Source organism: Corvus brachyrhynchos, unplaced genomic scaffold, assembly GCF_000691975.1.
Source record: "Corvus brachyrhynchos isolate BGI_N302 unplaced genomic scaffold, ASM69197v1 scaffold65, whole genome shotgun sequence".
Lineage (NCBI taxonomy): Eukaryota > Metazoa > Chordata > Aves > Passeriformes > Corvidae > Corvus > Corvus brachyrhynchos.
The window spans coordinates 1,372,200-1,386,462 of NW_008238365.1; the positions used below are offsets into that span (position 1 = coordinate 1,372,200).

General features: G+C 41.3%; 2 protein-coding genes across 6 annotated transcripts; one reads left to right on the forward strand and one right to left on the reverse strand.

The window, feature by feature from the left end:
* Nucleotides 1–2,004: 2,004 nt before the first annotated feature.
* Nucleotides 2,005–10,318, forward strand: SRSF10 (serine and arginine rich splicing factor 10). 5 transcript variants are annotated; one of them, XM_017736188.1, is made up of 7 exons: nt 2,005–2,093; nt 2,499–2,898; nt 3,728–3,849; nt 5,259–5,421; nt 5,714–5,767; nt 5,939–6,040; nt 9,097–10,318. In XM_017736188.1, the coding sequence occupies exons 2-7, from the start codon at nt 2,828–2,830 to the stop codon at nt 9,113–9,115; spliced, it is 531 nt and encodes a 176-aa protein (XP_017591677.1). In that variant the 5' UTR covers nt 2,005–2,093; nt 2,499–2,827; the 3' UTR covers nt 9,116–10,318. The 5 variants fall into 5 exon arrangements, with proteins under 5 accessions (XP_017591677.1, XP_017591678.1, XP_017591679.1 ...); XM_017736189.1 differs by having other exon boundaries at nt 5,717–5,767; XM_017736190.1 differs by lacking the exon at nt 5,939–6,040.
* Nucleotides 10,319–10,571: 253 nt separating this feature from the next.
* On the reverse strand, nt 10,572–13,497 carry PNRC2 (proline rich nuclear receptor coactivator 2). Its single transcript, XM_008635063.2, has 2 exons — nt 13,255–13,497; nt 10,572–12,805 (listed from the first exon to the last, which is right to left on the reverse strand). Exon 2 carries the CDS (start codon nt 12,785–12,787, stop codon nt 12,365–12,367), a length of 423 nt encoding a protein of 140 aa, XP_008633285.1. The 5' UTR covers nt 12,788–12,805; nt 13,255–13,497; the 3' UTR covers nt 10,572–12,364.
* Between the last annotated feature and the right edge of the window lie 766 nt (nt 13,498–14,263).

Consider the following 14,263-nt stretch of genomic DNA (forward strand, 5'->3'; position numbering starts at 1 on the left):
CCGGCGTGCTCCCTTCCTCCGCTTCGCCTTCTCCCTCTCTCCGCTCTCCCTTATCCTTGCCCTGCCTTCCATTTTCCTCCGCTCCTCGCGATGTTGCTCGTTCCCCGCCTCTCCACGCGGATCCGTTTCCAAACAGCGTCCAGAAAGAACAAAGCTGGGCCGCAACAAAGTGAAACTCCCCGCAGCCGCCTTTGAGTGTGTCCAGCGGGAGATCCGGGCGGGATGTGTGCCCGGGGTGATGCTGGACAGCCGCTGGAGTTTGGAATGCTCCTTGGGAAATGCACTATTGCTGCTAGATGGGAGAAAATAGAGCATTTGTGCCCAAAATTCCTGGCGTAGCCGGTCCCGTTAGTGTGGGAGCTGCTGCCAGTTCAGGTGGAATGTTGGTGCGGCAGTTGTTATGTACCGGGGCCTCTCAGGACGCTCAGTACGGAATCGGGGGAAGCGATGCTTGTTCTCCGTTATAACCGTGTTGTACCGAGAGCCCGTAAGGACTAAACGTGTGTGGTGAGAGAACTCCTCCTAGGGAATTAAAAGAACAAAAACGGAGTATTGCACAGGTTCTTATTTATTCTTTATATGTTTTTAGTGAACTGTTGGTTTTCCTCATTTCACTTCGGCAGTTTAGTGACAAACACCTTTAGTGGTTAACAAGCACCTTTGGTTTGTTATCAGCTGTGGAACACTTACTGAGCATCGTTGGCACAGGATGCGTTTGTCAGAGCACTCCTGTGTTGTTATTTGTGTGTAGAATTTGTACGGAGATCCCTGTAAGGTCTAGTCCTATTAAATGTAAGTTTTCCAACTCTTCCTGGGCTACTTGGACCAAAGTTGTTCAGCAAGCAGCAGTAGTGTGGGCACAATGGAATGGATTAAGAGCATTGTGATAAGTAACTTGAAATTAAACTTTTCTATTTTTTCCATTAATTTTTTCATCTTTCCAGTAATTAATTTTACTCTAAGAACAGCTGAGGACGATTACTTCCAAATTCTTTACAATAATGTGGATCCTGTTGAAGCTTCACCTTAAAGGGCTCTTGGAGGTGGTTTCATTGTGGGATCTCCATGCTGGTTGTAGTTCCCTTTTGCCAGCACTGACTGTGTGGAGATTTGTTTCCCAACTGATGCGAGAGAAATGTAAAAATATAAAAAATAGTAGTGACTTTTACATACCGCCTAGATGTGGTATTAGATCAATCTTCGCATGCAGGTTTTTGTCCTCAAATGTCACAAAAATGAGTGTGAGGAGCTGATGTGAGTAAGAAAGCTCTGTTGAGGAGAGGGTGTTGGTCAGGGGTAGTTGCAGCTGAACAGTTTTGTCTCAGCTCTCTAAAGCCAACTCTTTGGAAAAACTATCCTGAGGGCATGAGTGGCTGCTCACTCGAGATCTGTTCTATTTGATGTGGTTGTAAGTATTGATTATTTTATGGAAATGGATTTGGGTGACTGGTTTGTTCTCATAATGTTTATTTGGATCTCATAATGGATGTTTGCATGTTGCAAAATGACTGTCGAGTTACATGAATAATAATAACAATAATAATTCTTACCAATCCTTTCTTTCACTTTCTGCCAACCTTGGCTGCATTGAATGAACTGATGTGTATCACTTCTCAGTTTACATTTTTGTGCTAGAGTTACGCTGAAGGCTTGTTTCAAACTGCCAGGGTGTATCTTGAGCATCCTGAGTCTTGAGTGTTTCAGAAAAGCTCCGTGTGCTGCCAACAGTGAACTGCCCAAACGCTTTTTTCCCCAAAAAGTGTTTTGCTACTTTCATCCTCCACCAAATGCTTCCAAAAATGGGGGGTGGTCATGCTAATTGTAGATTTGACTTGGTTTTGTTGTTTTATTTTATTTTGGTGGATGTTTTTTAACACCTTAACCAGTGAAAAAACCATATCAGGTGTTTGTGGTGTTCCAGGTCTGAAGACTTGCGCCGTGAGTTTGGTCGTTATGGGCCTATAGTTGATGTTTACGTTCCACTTGACTTCTACACTCGCCGTCCCAGAGGATTTGCCTATGTTCAATATCCTTTCTTCAGATGGCTCATTAGTGAGGGGTGTTGAAGTTTGAAATTCAAGTTTGTGTAAGAGGTAACCAATCTAAATGAAAAAGCAGTTTACTTTTGTGTTGTATCTAATAAGTGTCTTACTTATGTCGTGGTGTTTCGTTATTTTTGAAGATTAACTTCTCTCAATTGTTCTTTGCCTTTTTTGCAAAACTTAAGTCCAGTAATATAAAAGCTTGCTTATGTCACTGAAATTAATACTCTTATGATTTAAATGAAAATTTATCACTGACTCAAAATTGTCTAGCACGTTTTTATTATCACTGGTGTGTAAGTAAAGTTGTGCTTAGCAAAATGTGGCTGCTGTTCATTGTTAATTTAACAAATGGAAACTGGAATCACTTGATCAAAATCAGATTGTGTAAAAAATGAGGTGAACTTCTTTCTTTAATATTGTCCCCTAATTTGCTGTCCTCTGTTGTTGCCTCAGAATGTAAAGCTGTACAGTAATGGCGACCCCAAAGAGAAAGCATGAAAGAACCTTTAGAGTAGAGTTCAACAATTAAGGCAAGTAGACAAGCCAAAGACCTCTTAAGGATCAGGCTTGAAGAGAAGGGAGAGTTTGGGAAAAGAAAAAATAAAGAAAAGCTGGAAGAAGGACAAGCCATAATGGGAGACAAAGCTTCGCTTTATCTACAAAAGGGGGAAAAGGTTGTTTTTCAAAGTAAAAGATAAAGCCATCTGTCATTTTTGGCCAAGCATCTCATGACAAGTCCTTCTGACAAGCACTTAAAGAGTTAAAGGTCAAGATGAAGTTGAATGGTGGCCAAGATTAAAGGAGTCATACCTGATGTATCCTACAGAATAACAGTTTTTCTTCTGTCTGTCATGTAAGCAGTAATTTGATGAATTATTCTGGTTTAGTCCATTGACAAAACCTGTAATATTTCTCTTGTGAGTGCTACTGTAACTGTGGTCTGAATGAAATCACATTCGGTCTGGGGTTTTGAGGGAGATGCTGCGACATGGAAGTTTCTCTCCTGCAGAGATGATGCTGCTGAGAAATGAGTGGTCTGGAGGGGAAAGGCAACTCATGTTTTTGGGTCCCAAAAGCTGGAAGTAGGGGTGTAAATTCCAGCATTGAAATGAATGTCTGTCACTGTAGCTTGGCCCTGAGTGCCAGTGCAGGGCTCGCTGTGTCTGCTCTTCTCTCACACTGGGGAAGCTCTGCAGACAGGGCTGTGACATGGCATAAGTTAAACTTAAAATCAGTTGTTAAAAAAAAAAAAAAAAGGAAAGCTTTATTATAATTCTAAAGTTAATAGTTAATATTTACTGTTGGTATGTCCAACATAATTTAAGAACTAGGGCTTAATTTTAATAAACTCAATGCAGTGGAGAGAACTAAATGACCATTAATGAGTGTATTTTGAAAGGATACCTCTGTTTTCTTTGCATAAGTACAAGTGGGAGAAGAAAATAATTAAGAGTATCACATAGCAACTGCTTGCTGATGGATAAATTCATGGTCATATTACAAGATTTTAATTTTATTACAGGAGTTCTGAGATAGCTGGTGGTTAATTAAAAAAAAATTCCATAGCGTGTAGAGTAGCATGACAAAAGAACTTAAAACATGGCTGTAAAATGAGAAAATAACTTGAAAATTTTCATTTTTATTTTAAATACCAAATCTGTTAAACTGCTCAAATTCCCAAGTACCTTAACACTCCCCACATTTGAAGATGTCCGTGATGCAGAAGATGCTCTCCATAATTTGGATCGAAAGTGGATTTGTGGTCGGCAAATAGAAATCCAGTTTGCACAGGGGGATCGCAAGAGTAAGTGCCTGAATTTTATCACACCCTGAATTTAGCCTGAATTTCAGCACCACACAACGCTGCACGTGGTGCTAATTGTTGTGATATGTTCTTATTTTATATAAATAGCATGTGGATGTTCTGCCTTTTATCCAGTAACTGTTAATGACTCGTTTTAATTATAAATGGATAACTAAGTATGACAGTCACCACAGTCATTCTTTGGAGCTTTCTGTGCAGCTCTGTGTGATCTCCAGGATTGAGGTAATGTCTTCATTTTCATTTGGCTTCAGGATAAAAGTCAATTTCAAGGTATCTCAATTCAAGGTGGAGCAGAATTTGTATTTTCTGAACAGATAATTGGAAAGAGAACTTAGGTCTTTGAAATCTGTTATTTGTGTGCATAGTCTTAATTTGCAGGGAGATACAGATTTGTAAACCTGGTACAAACCTGTTGGTCTAAACCAGAACTGTAATACTCATGTTATGCCTGCAAATAAAAGTGCCTTAAAGGTCTTTAGTTACAGCTCTCAGAGGAACAACCTGACTGTCCAGTTTTCCCTCAAGTACTCACAATTAACTTTAATGGAGTCAGTGGAAATTCTGCACTCCGAAGGACAAGTTTCTGTCCTGTATATAAACATTGGAATTTCTAATAAGTTTCTGAACAAAATTAACTAAATCCACCTCAGTGTGTTGCAAGCAGCACTTAAAACATAAAAAATTGAAGCCATTTAGTACAGAGGGTGTTTGTTACAGCGTAGTCCGTTTAAAATACTTAAGAGCATGTTCTTTGGGGTTGAATTTGATACAGAGAAAGGATAGAGGAAATACTGTGGAAGACTAATAGGTTCATTCATTTTTAATTACTTTAAGCTGCAGAGTAAAAGTGAATTGTTTTAATGGGGGGTTCCTTTTGGAATCAGACTTCTCTTTGTGTGGCATCCACTGAAGCCTCTGTGTAAGATGGGCCTTTAATCATTAAAGACAGCTGTGGATCAGGTGTGGTGATGGTGCTGTGCAGTCAGGAAAAAGTGTTCAATTAGCTTTCACTCATTGGGTAAATTCAGGAATGTCACAGTGTGTCAGTCATGGGTCTGACCTGTCCTACCAGTTTCCAGCTGGCCTGAAATCACTTTGACCAGCTCTGTGTTCTGGTTTTATGGAGCATTAGTCCTTTCTGACTGGTTTTGAGGGGATTTTTTTGTTTGTTTTGCTTCCTAGATTTATAATGCCCCCCAGGCTACATTAATTTGTGTCCAGTGGCTAAAGCAGCACAAAACAAGTGGCACAGAGCAGCCTCTCACCTGTCCCTTCATAAACATCAAATCATGAGTGAGCCTTTCTGCTCAGCACCAAATACATGGCTTAGACCTTGAGGGGGAAAAGTAGGGCATCTTTTTCACTTGCAAATATTGCTATTTTTACAGCACCAAACCAAATGAAAGCCAAGGAAGGGAGAAACCTGTACAGTTCTTCTCGTTACGATGACTATGACAGATACAGGCGGTCTCGGAGTCGCAGTTACGAGCGGAGACGGTCGAGGAGTCGCTCCTTTGATTACAGCTATAGAAGATCCTATAGTCCCAGAAAGTAAGTGTAGTGTGTGGGGTTGGCCTCAACTGCACAGCACAGAGACACCACGCTGACTATTTAATTGTTACAGTTTTGAATAATCTTTTTTTTTCTATCGTGGGAGTAACCGCTGGGAGTTGCGTACCTTGCATGCTGCATCTGATCAGGAGTAGTGAATGAAACGATTCTGTGTTGCATTGGAGAATAACTGAAAGCAAATGCACAGCTTGAAAAGATAATAATGTATTAAGTATTTGTACATTTACATAGGGATTTGTCACCGTTTACTCTTTCTGATGTACCTTTTTAGCAGTAGACCTACTGGAAGACCTCGTCGTAGCAGAAGCCATTCGGACAATGATAGGTAAAACACTTTTTACACCCTTTGAATTGCAAACTAGATCACTGTATTCCTTTAACTATAGGTTTAAAAAAAAGTTTCTCCTGCAAAAACGGTAAACAATTTTTAATGTACTAGATGTCTAAGAATAGTGTTTTTACATTCAAATCTCCTCTCTCCCCTTTATTCTGATAGGTTCAAACACCGCAATCGATCTTTTTCAAGATCTAAGTCCAATTCAAGATCACGATCCAAGTCACAGCCCAAGAAAGAAATGAAGGCTAAATCACGGTCTAGGTCTGCATCTCACACCAAATCTAGAGGCACCTCTAAAACAGATTCTAAAACACACTATAAGTCCAGCTCAAGATATGAGAAGGAGTCGAGAAAAAAAGAACCAGCTAGATCCAAATCACAGTCAAGATCACATTCTAGATCTAGGTCAAAATCCAGATCGAGGTCTTGGACTAGTCCCAAGTCCAGTGGCCACTAACAGTGTATCCATGTTGGTTTAGGCATGTAAGATTCATTTACACACAGTTCAGTTTACTTAAATTATCAGGAATATGATGTTGCAACAGTGCTAAAAAATATTTTCTTTGTCAGTTTTCCCTGTAGCCGACAATGGTTAAAATTACAACAGTGTTGAGAAGCCACAGAGAGAGAGAGGGAGAGAGATTGTCCAATTGGTTAAATGTCATGGGCAGCTACTGATTTGGTTGTGGTGTCTCTATGTATATTTTTGTAAAGATTTGCATTTTTAATGCTTAGATATTTGGTGATGACTTGATTGATCGTAACTTGCAACATTGTCCTTTTACAAATGTCACACCCATAGAGAAGAAATTGGTACCAGTTTGTGCTGGACAGTTAAACCAGCTGTTTAAACAGCTAAACTTTGTGAGAAAAAAGGAAAACTGGACAGCTGTAGTGCAACACTGGCTGCTGGGAAATCAGACTGGCAGTTTGTTTCCATGGCTCCAGGGCAGGTTTCAGTGTTCTCCATGCCCACCAGCAGGTTGGCAGGTGGAGCTCTGTGGAGAGAAATTTGGGAGATTTCTCTTTACCCTGCTCTCTGGAGAGATGGTACTGACCTTGCATGTACGACATGGGGAGAGAGTTGGTCTTGAAGCTTGCTCAGAGACTGTGCAGTGTCGTGACCCATCGGGATGGAGGCTTCACTGCCTCTGCCCTGGCTGCTAGTGCTGAAGGTGTGAGGGCAAAACCCACCTTGAAATGGAAAATCTAAATTCAGATTTCAGCAAACGGCAGAGCAACTAAATATTAGGTTGTGTGTACATTTTATGCAGTTTTTTGTATCTATTCTAAATTTTAGTGAGCAGTTAACCATAAAGTTGCTTAGTTTTCCTGCTGTTAGATACAAGTAGATTGTTTCGAGTTGTGTGTGTACAGTATATAAGAACTAAACTTTTATGCCAATGACTCCTGTGGTTAGTTGGTGTATTCATAGGTATCAAACCGTAGCCATCTCCCTGGGTTACCAGGCTTGCTTTTTACACAGCAAAAAAGCAGTTGGTCAAGCAAGTCTGAATCACTCCTTCCTCAGAATGGATAGTGGTTTGGTTACAAGATTTCGTTTTCCTTCAGAACAAATGTTTGAAGTTGGGTATGAACAAGAGCTGCATCTCTAGTTATGTAGTTTATCACTAATACAGTATATTTAGAAAATTGAATGTGAAAAATAACAAACCCAGTGTGTAATCTTACCAGTGTTTCTCTAGAAGGCAAGATCCTTTGTTATGAAAATGGCTTTTGGCATTGTTTTTATTCCTCTTTACTTTCAAAAGCCACCACCAAACACTTAAGTGTTCCTCACTGTCTGATGTCTGTAGCATATAAAGACATTGATTTCCAAAAGTTCCTTTTTAGAGAAATGTTTTAGGGTTTGGGTTCAGTGTTTCAGCAGGGCCTTTAAAGAAGCGCAGATGGCTTTGGGATATGGTCAGCGGAACGTGCTTAGGGGTTGATCCTAGAACCTTTGTACATTTGATAGTATTTCTAACTTTTTCTTTACTGTTTGCAGTTAATGTTCATGTTCTGCTATGCAATCATTTATATGCACGTTCCTTTAATTTTGTAGACTTTCCTGGATGTATAGTTTAAAAACAGCAAAAAGTCTATTTAAAACTGTAGCAGTAGCGTGCAGCTCTAGCAGAGGAAAGTTGTGGGATTAAACTTTGTATTTCCTTTCTTATAGAGGCTTCTAAAAAGGTATTTTTATATGTTCTTTTTAACAAATATTGTGTACTACCTTTAAAACATCGATGTTTTGATCAAAATAACTAAAGACCCAGCTTATTTTCTGCTTGCTGTAAATTTAGCAAACATGCTGTAATAAAAAAATGAAGGAAATACTGATCCACTGGAATTATTGTAGCTTTAGAATTTGACTCCAGAGCATGGTTAGGAGTAGAGCTATGCATCCCTTATGGAGTAAAATCCTTACTATGGTATTTCAGTAAAGGCAGGAATTTTTCATTTAGTGTCTGAATAAATGTCACTTCACATTTTTGAAAGGGTACAAGACAAACTGAGAATGCTAAGCATTAAGTTGTAGTCTAATATATTGAATTTTCTTTGCCATTAACTTTAGTTATTGCTGGATGGGCTTGCCCCATAGGTTATAATTCAGATATTATTAGCCAGGTTATGAAACTACTTTAAAGCAACAACTGAAGGTTCATACAAAATCAAATGCACAGTATCACCATATCAATTTATAATTGCCATATCAAAACTGGTGCCAGCAGTGGTCCTGTGGGAGGTGGCAACAGGGATGGAGCTGCCTCCTGGCACTGGTAGTGTGCCCAGCTGGAGGTTCTGCCCTGAAAGACAAAAATCCTCTGTAATTGCTTTGATAAACCCACTGTCACCCTTTGTAAGTTGAGCTGTGATTATTTCTGCTTCTAACAGCAGAAACCCCCACCATTTCCAGCATTATATCTATATATAGAGAGAGATAAATAGATATAGTCTTCATGACTAAATCCTGCTTCAGAGGGGTCCTCGTGCCCGAGTGGTGGGGAGAGCGTGGCTGTGATTGTGTCAGGGACCTGCAGGGATTGCTGTGGTTAATGGTGGTGCTGGTCCAGCTGGAATTGGAGCTGGAAGGGTGGGAGGAGGGAGGAGAAATCTCCGTGCCCAGGCAGGGGGGCTGATTGGAGAGTGCAGAGTAACAGTAACAATTCCTTAACTGTTGTGTCAGCATGTCCTTATATTGTGTGCCTCAGCATTTATGTATAGCACAGTTTAATTTTTGTTTTGAAAAGCCAGATCATTGCAAGTATAATGTAGTGTCTGCCAGTTCTGATGGTTCTTTCTTTCTCTCCCAGAGGTAGGACTAAACTTTGACTTGACTTGTGTATATGAACAAGCCAGAAAAGCCGAACACAAACCCACGATGTTTCAAGAGTGCATGAATAAAGATGTTGTCCTAGTTCTTGCTCCCATGGAAAAATTGTGAAGAAGCTGTTCTGTGGGCCTTTCAGTTGGGGACGAGTTAGCAGGATGTGGCCAAAAGGGCAGGGAATGTTTATGCATTCATGCAAGTCAAGCCACAGCCCATCTAGATAACATCTCCCTTCCTTGATGCAGGTATCCCAGTCCTGCCCTAAAAAAAGCGGGAGCCTGTCTTGTGCAAGCTTCCTGCAGGTTATGCACAGCTGGAATGCAAGAACATTGCAGGCTACAAAAGATCATGTCTAGGCCTCTTTCTTTTGGAGTCTCAAGAATGGTGGGAATTACGTTTTTCTGTGGTAAAAGTAGATTTTGTCATTCCTGCAAAATTTGTAGAATTGAAGTAGTGTGTAAAAAAAAATATATAATTCTGCTGAAAGTAATGGCTGTGCTCCAAAATATCTGCAGCGACTCGATTGGTGTCAGCAGTCATAGAAGGCTCTATTGGAACTTCTTTTTCACCTAAAGTCCATGCACCCAACTGGTAATTAAAAATCTTCAATTTAGTGGTTAAGTAGCTGGGTGTTTAATTAGGGACTCTGATAGCCTGGTCTCTGAAAGCTCAATGTTATCCTTTCTATGTCTTATCAAGATGTTTAATGTACAGTATCATGGTTTTATTCGAAGTGGAATCTTTTGGTTTCAATGTTATTTTGAGCGCTCTGCTTGGACAAGAGCTTTTTTCCCTGACTGTTCAGTCTGGGGTGACAGCTCGGGGTGTGCTCAGAGAAGGGCAGTGGAGCCATGCACAGCACTGCTGCTTGGGTCTTGGCAGGGATGGTGCAGATGAACATTTTGAAGTACAAAGGGATAAAATTGACACATTTTTAGGACATAATCACCCATTAAGAATTGCTGGTTTTCTCCATTTATCTTGTAACTTGCTTTAAAAAGTCTGTAGTCCATTGCTATAATATTTGTCTACGATGCTCTTGCTGCTGAGACTATTGTAGGAAGGGAAGACTCTGTACCCTGTAGTGTGTTTGATCGGAGATGCTGATGTTTTATTCATCCACATCCTTTCTTCTTGAGTTTTGTGTTCCATCTGTGCAAATAACCCTGTGAATTGGGAATAAAATGTACAAGTTTTGACTATAACTTGAGAGCACCTTCTGACTTAATTAATCCAGCCGTAGTCTGTGGGAGACAGAGCCCCAAGCGCTGCCTCCCAGCCTCACCAGCTTTTGGTTTTGTCAGGAACTTAATTAGTGTTAATTCTCAAGCCCTGTGTTCCCAAACCACTGGAAAGGCCTGAAGGCTGCAGCTAAAGAAACCTCCCTTGGGAAGTGAGCTGCCAAAATGAGGTCATCCCACTTTTCCGTTTCCATCTGAAAACAAAGAGATGCTTTTAGGGGGTAAAAAAAAAAAGTTTATTTAAATGTTTTGTTTCCAATTTGTACAAACATCATCAGTAATTGACAATTTGAAGAATAGATAATTAACTGGGATACAGCTCAGACTCTGGTGGGAGTCCAGGTCACAACACAAGTTTAGAGACTGCCAATTCCATGTGATTTGGAGCAATAATTTTGTAAACATTCAGCTCAGCTGCCACTGCATTTGGAATGTACAGAAAGACACCTCCGAACATTTCACAATCTGCAAAAGGCCTGTTCAAATTAAAGCACTTGTTTTTAGTAATCCTTGTATTTTGAAAGAACCCTGGCTGCTCCTGTTCTCACAATCCAGCTGTTCCTCCTGCAGGATCAGCTGCAGGGTGACAGCACAGGAGCCACCTGCCCTGGCCCTCTGCCGAGGGATTTCAGCAAAGACTGAACAAAACATCGAGTTACAGAGCATTGATGCATTTCAGAAACACAGAATGATGACAATCCTTCAGGCTTATGGAGCACCCAAACCCAGGCATTTGCATGTCTTGTGAAACACTTCATTTGCAACATTTCAGGTTTTTTTCATCACTGAACACACACCTCTCCTACACATTCACAACAGGAGGATTTGAAGCTCCAGCAGCTTTTTTTTTTTAAAGGTTTTTTTTCTTTAATTAAAAAAAAAAAAAATCTAAATAAGCCTCTTTTGCACTGATTTTACTTTAACAAAAATGAGATTACAACCAAATACAATGTGCATATTCACTGCATGTGAAGTGCAAGGGCACAGCCACAAATGTCTTTTTTTTTTTTTAATTTTTTTTTTTAAACAAAATATCATTTTTTAAAACCAGGCCACGTACTCAACATGGTCATCTTACATTCAGCAGTTTTGTACTAAAAATACTTCTGTGCAGGAAAGCCCGGCAGAAATTTACATATGCTACAATGTTTTACATGTATTTACATGGCTCTGTTTTCCCTGTGAGAGCATCTAACACTTGCCCCCAACTATTCATTGTTACAGGGGAACCCATTTAAGATCAGACTAAGGAACTACTCCACCTATTTTATAAAAACTGATACAAAAATGTGATTTAGAACTCCTCAGTGCAGTGGGCATACAAAGGATTTGGGGGGGGATTTTTGGCAGTCACCTGATGCAAGGTCTTTAGTTGGCACTCATGGAGGTTCCCGGCAATCACAGCTGGAGAGGCTTTATCAATCTGCCTGAGGAGTTCTTCCACACCCTTTCAGAACATTCCAGATGGGAGCCACGGGCTTGAAACGCTCACCCACCGCTGCAGGAGTGCCACTAAAGGTCACAGGGACAGGTGAGAGAATCAGCTGTGCCTCCCCTCGTGCCCAGGTGGAAGTTTCTGCTCTGCAGAGTGTTTAGCACATCTTACACCAGTCTGAAAAGCAGCAAATAACCTGACTGAAGTTTTCAGTGCCTAGTTTTCAGTTCATGCTGCATTAAGTTAGGTAAAAGCTGGTTTTCTAACAATTCAAAGTCACAATTCCAATTTTGGAACACAGTTCCATTTATTCTTAAATGCAGTAAATGGTGACTGCTCAGGATTTGATTGATTTTTGAGAAAATAACTATTTCACAGTGAGGTGGACACAGCACTGAACTTTTGAGGTAAAAGATGAGGGGAATGTAAACTTGCACCCCTCTCCAAGTGACTAACTACATGCAGCAAGAACACCTGGTCCTGCACAGCTGTGCAGCTGGAGTGGGGAGTAGCAATGCTCAAAATTTGAAACCCTGTCAATCAAAATCGCTTCTGAAAATCACACAAGTTACATCTCAGGCCTGGACTTTCAGTAATGTTTTGAGCTGAAATGTCATTATTTCTTTATCAGAAGGTTTAAAAGAAACAGGTACCCAGTGGCTTGGTGGCTTAGGCAGAACACTTGGGGAGGGTGGCTCGCTGAACTTGGCCCCAGCATAGTTCTGGTTGCTCTGAGGGGTGAACAACAGGTTGCAATTGGATAGAGCAGGATTCCAATTGGGATTCTTGGGGAAGTGAACGTTGTTCTTCCCCCCTTTCTGCATGGCCTGCCATGCACCAGGAGAGGAGCTGCATCCGTGGCCTCTTTCCTTCTTCACACAGGTTTTCATCTGAGAATTCTGGTCTTTGTTCTTCTGCCTGTTTTTAAGCTGCTGATGGTTCTTGGTGGTATTTCTAGACTGGGGACTGGGAATGTTGTATCTTTCTCCACCACCCATCTTCAACTTAAATGTCACCTGTGAAAACAAGAAGAGTCCAGATAAGTCTTCATTACTCTTCTTTTAAAACAAAATCGTTCCGAGAATGTTTCGATTGCAAAGGGACAAAAATCAGTCTAACCAAAACTTGCTCTAAACAAGCCACTTCTCTCCTCAGAAAAGGTGCAACTGGAGGACAAAATGGGGCTCAGAAAATGCAGAGCCAGATTTAATCAGTCAGTATTGAGTGCTGCAGACATTTAAATTCAGCCTGTTAACACCTAAGAATTGGGCAAAGTTTGCATTGATAAAGCCACTCCCCAGACTTCCTGGTAAGCAAGAACTGCTCTGATAAACCCAAAGTGAACTGAAACCACCTCAAGTGGAACAGATTGTAATTCAACTGCCAAAGCCAACACCCAGACTGCAGCACAGGGTACTCAGCACTTTCCTCCTGCGATGTATTTCCCTCTCCCACCCCCATTTACCTCTCAGTGGTCTTCTCCGATTCCACACTCTCCAATTCTTGCCCCCTTTCTTGCTTCCAAGCCTGAAAGAACAGGTACTGCCTTGTGCTGGACTCCTTCCTTTGGCTGGGAATAGAAGTTTTCATGGGCTGACCTGCTGTCTTCAGCCAGAGAGCCGAGCCCAACATCGGATTCTCGGCACAGAAGCTCCAAGGGAGAAGTCCTGCTGCAGAAATGAGAAAGAAACTTGAATTCAGATTAAGGAAACAATTGCTTCAATTTGGGGTGGAAAGAAAGGCAAGCGGAAAAAATTCACAGAATTCAGAATCAGCTGTGTCTCTTTATTTGTTAAAGATGACAACATGCTACAAACAAAACCCCAAAACCTCACCCCAAAAACCACAGCATTATTTGTTTTCTCCACTTACATAAAGTTCACCATCAGATTTAGCATTTCCCAAGCAACAACTTTTTTTCTCATGCTCTGTCTTAAAATGCATTTTAGGCAATCAAGAACTTTATCCCTTTGGGTTTTGGAGGGAAAAAGAAAAATACAATAGAAAATACTTTGGGAACTGGGTCCAATACAGGAACTGCCCACAGTGTCCAAACCCTTCCCCAGCCACCGCAGAGCTCCATTTGTCATCGGTCAGCTGCTTCTTTCACCTTCGTTACCCAACTAATTCCTTAATAACTCTTACGCTAATTTCCTGTTTTGCTCATGGCTCGTCTTTTCCCGGGATCTCTGAGATTTTGACCATGACGCACTCCCATCTGTTCAGCTCCTCTCACTCTCCAAACTCAGGAGCCCCCTGCCCATCCCTCCCACAGCTCCAGAGGAGCCGCCCATCTCCATTTCCAGCTTCCGCCTTGTTTGGACTGAAACCAAAACCCGGGATAACGTCACCGGCCCCGGCCCAGCTGCCGTCTGCTACCGTCGACCGGAGCTTGTTCGCCTCCTTTACTCTCTCCCTTCTTCTCTCACCGACACCCGGGGGGAGCCGGGACCCGCCACCCCCCCCCCCCCACC

Bases quoted from the DNA above. Each gene is read 5' to 3' on its own strand.
- SRSF10 (XM_017736187.1), top strand. From the start codon at position 2,828: ATGGTGGCCAAGATTAAAGGAGTCATACCTGATGTATCCTACAGAATA. The intron at 2,899-3,727 runs GTAAGCAGTAAT...CAAATTCCCAAG, and splicing joins GTTTTTCTTCTGTCTGTCAT to TACCTTAACACTCCCCACAT. The intron at 5,422-5,713 runs GTAAGTGTAGTG...GTACCTTTTTAG, and splicing joins AGATCCTATAGTCCCAGAAA to CAGTAGACCTACTGGAAGAC.
- PNRC2 (XM_008635063.2), bottom strand. From the start codon at position 12,787: ATGGGTGGTGGAGAAAGATACAACATTCCCAGTCCCCAGTCTAGAAAT.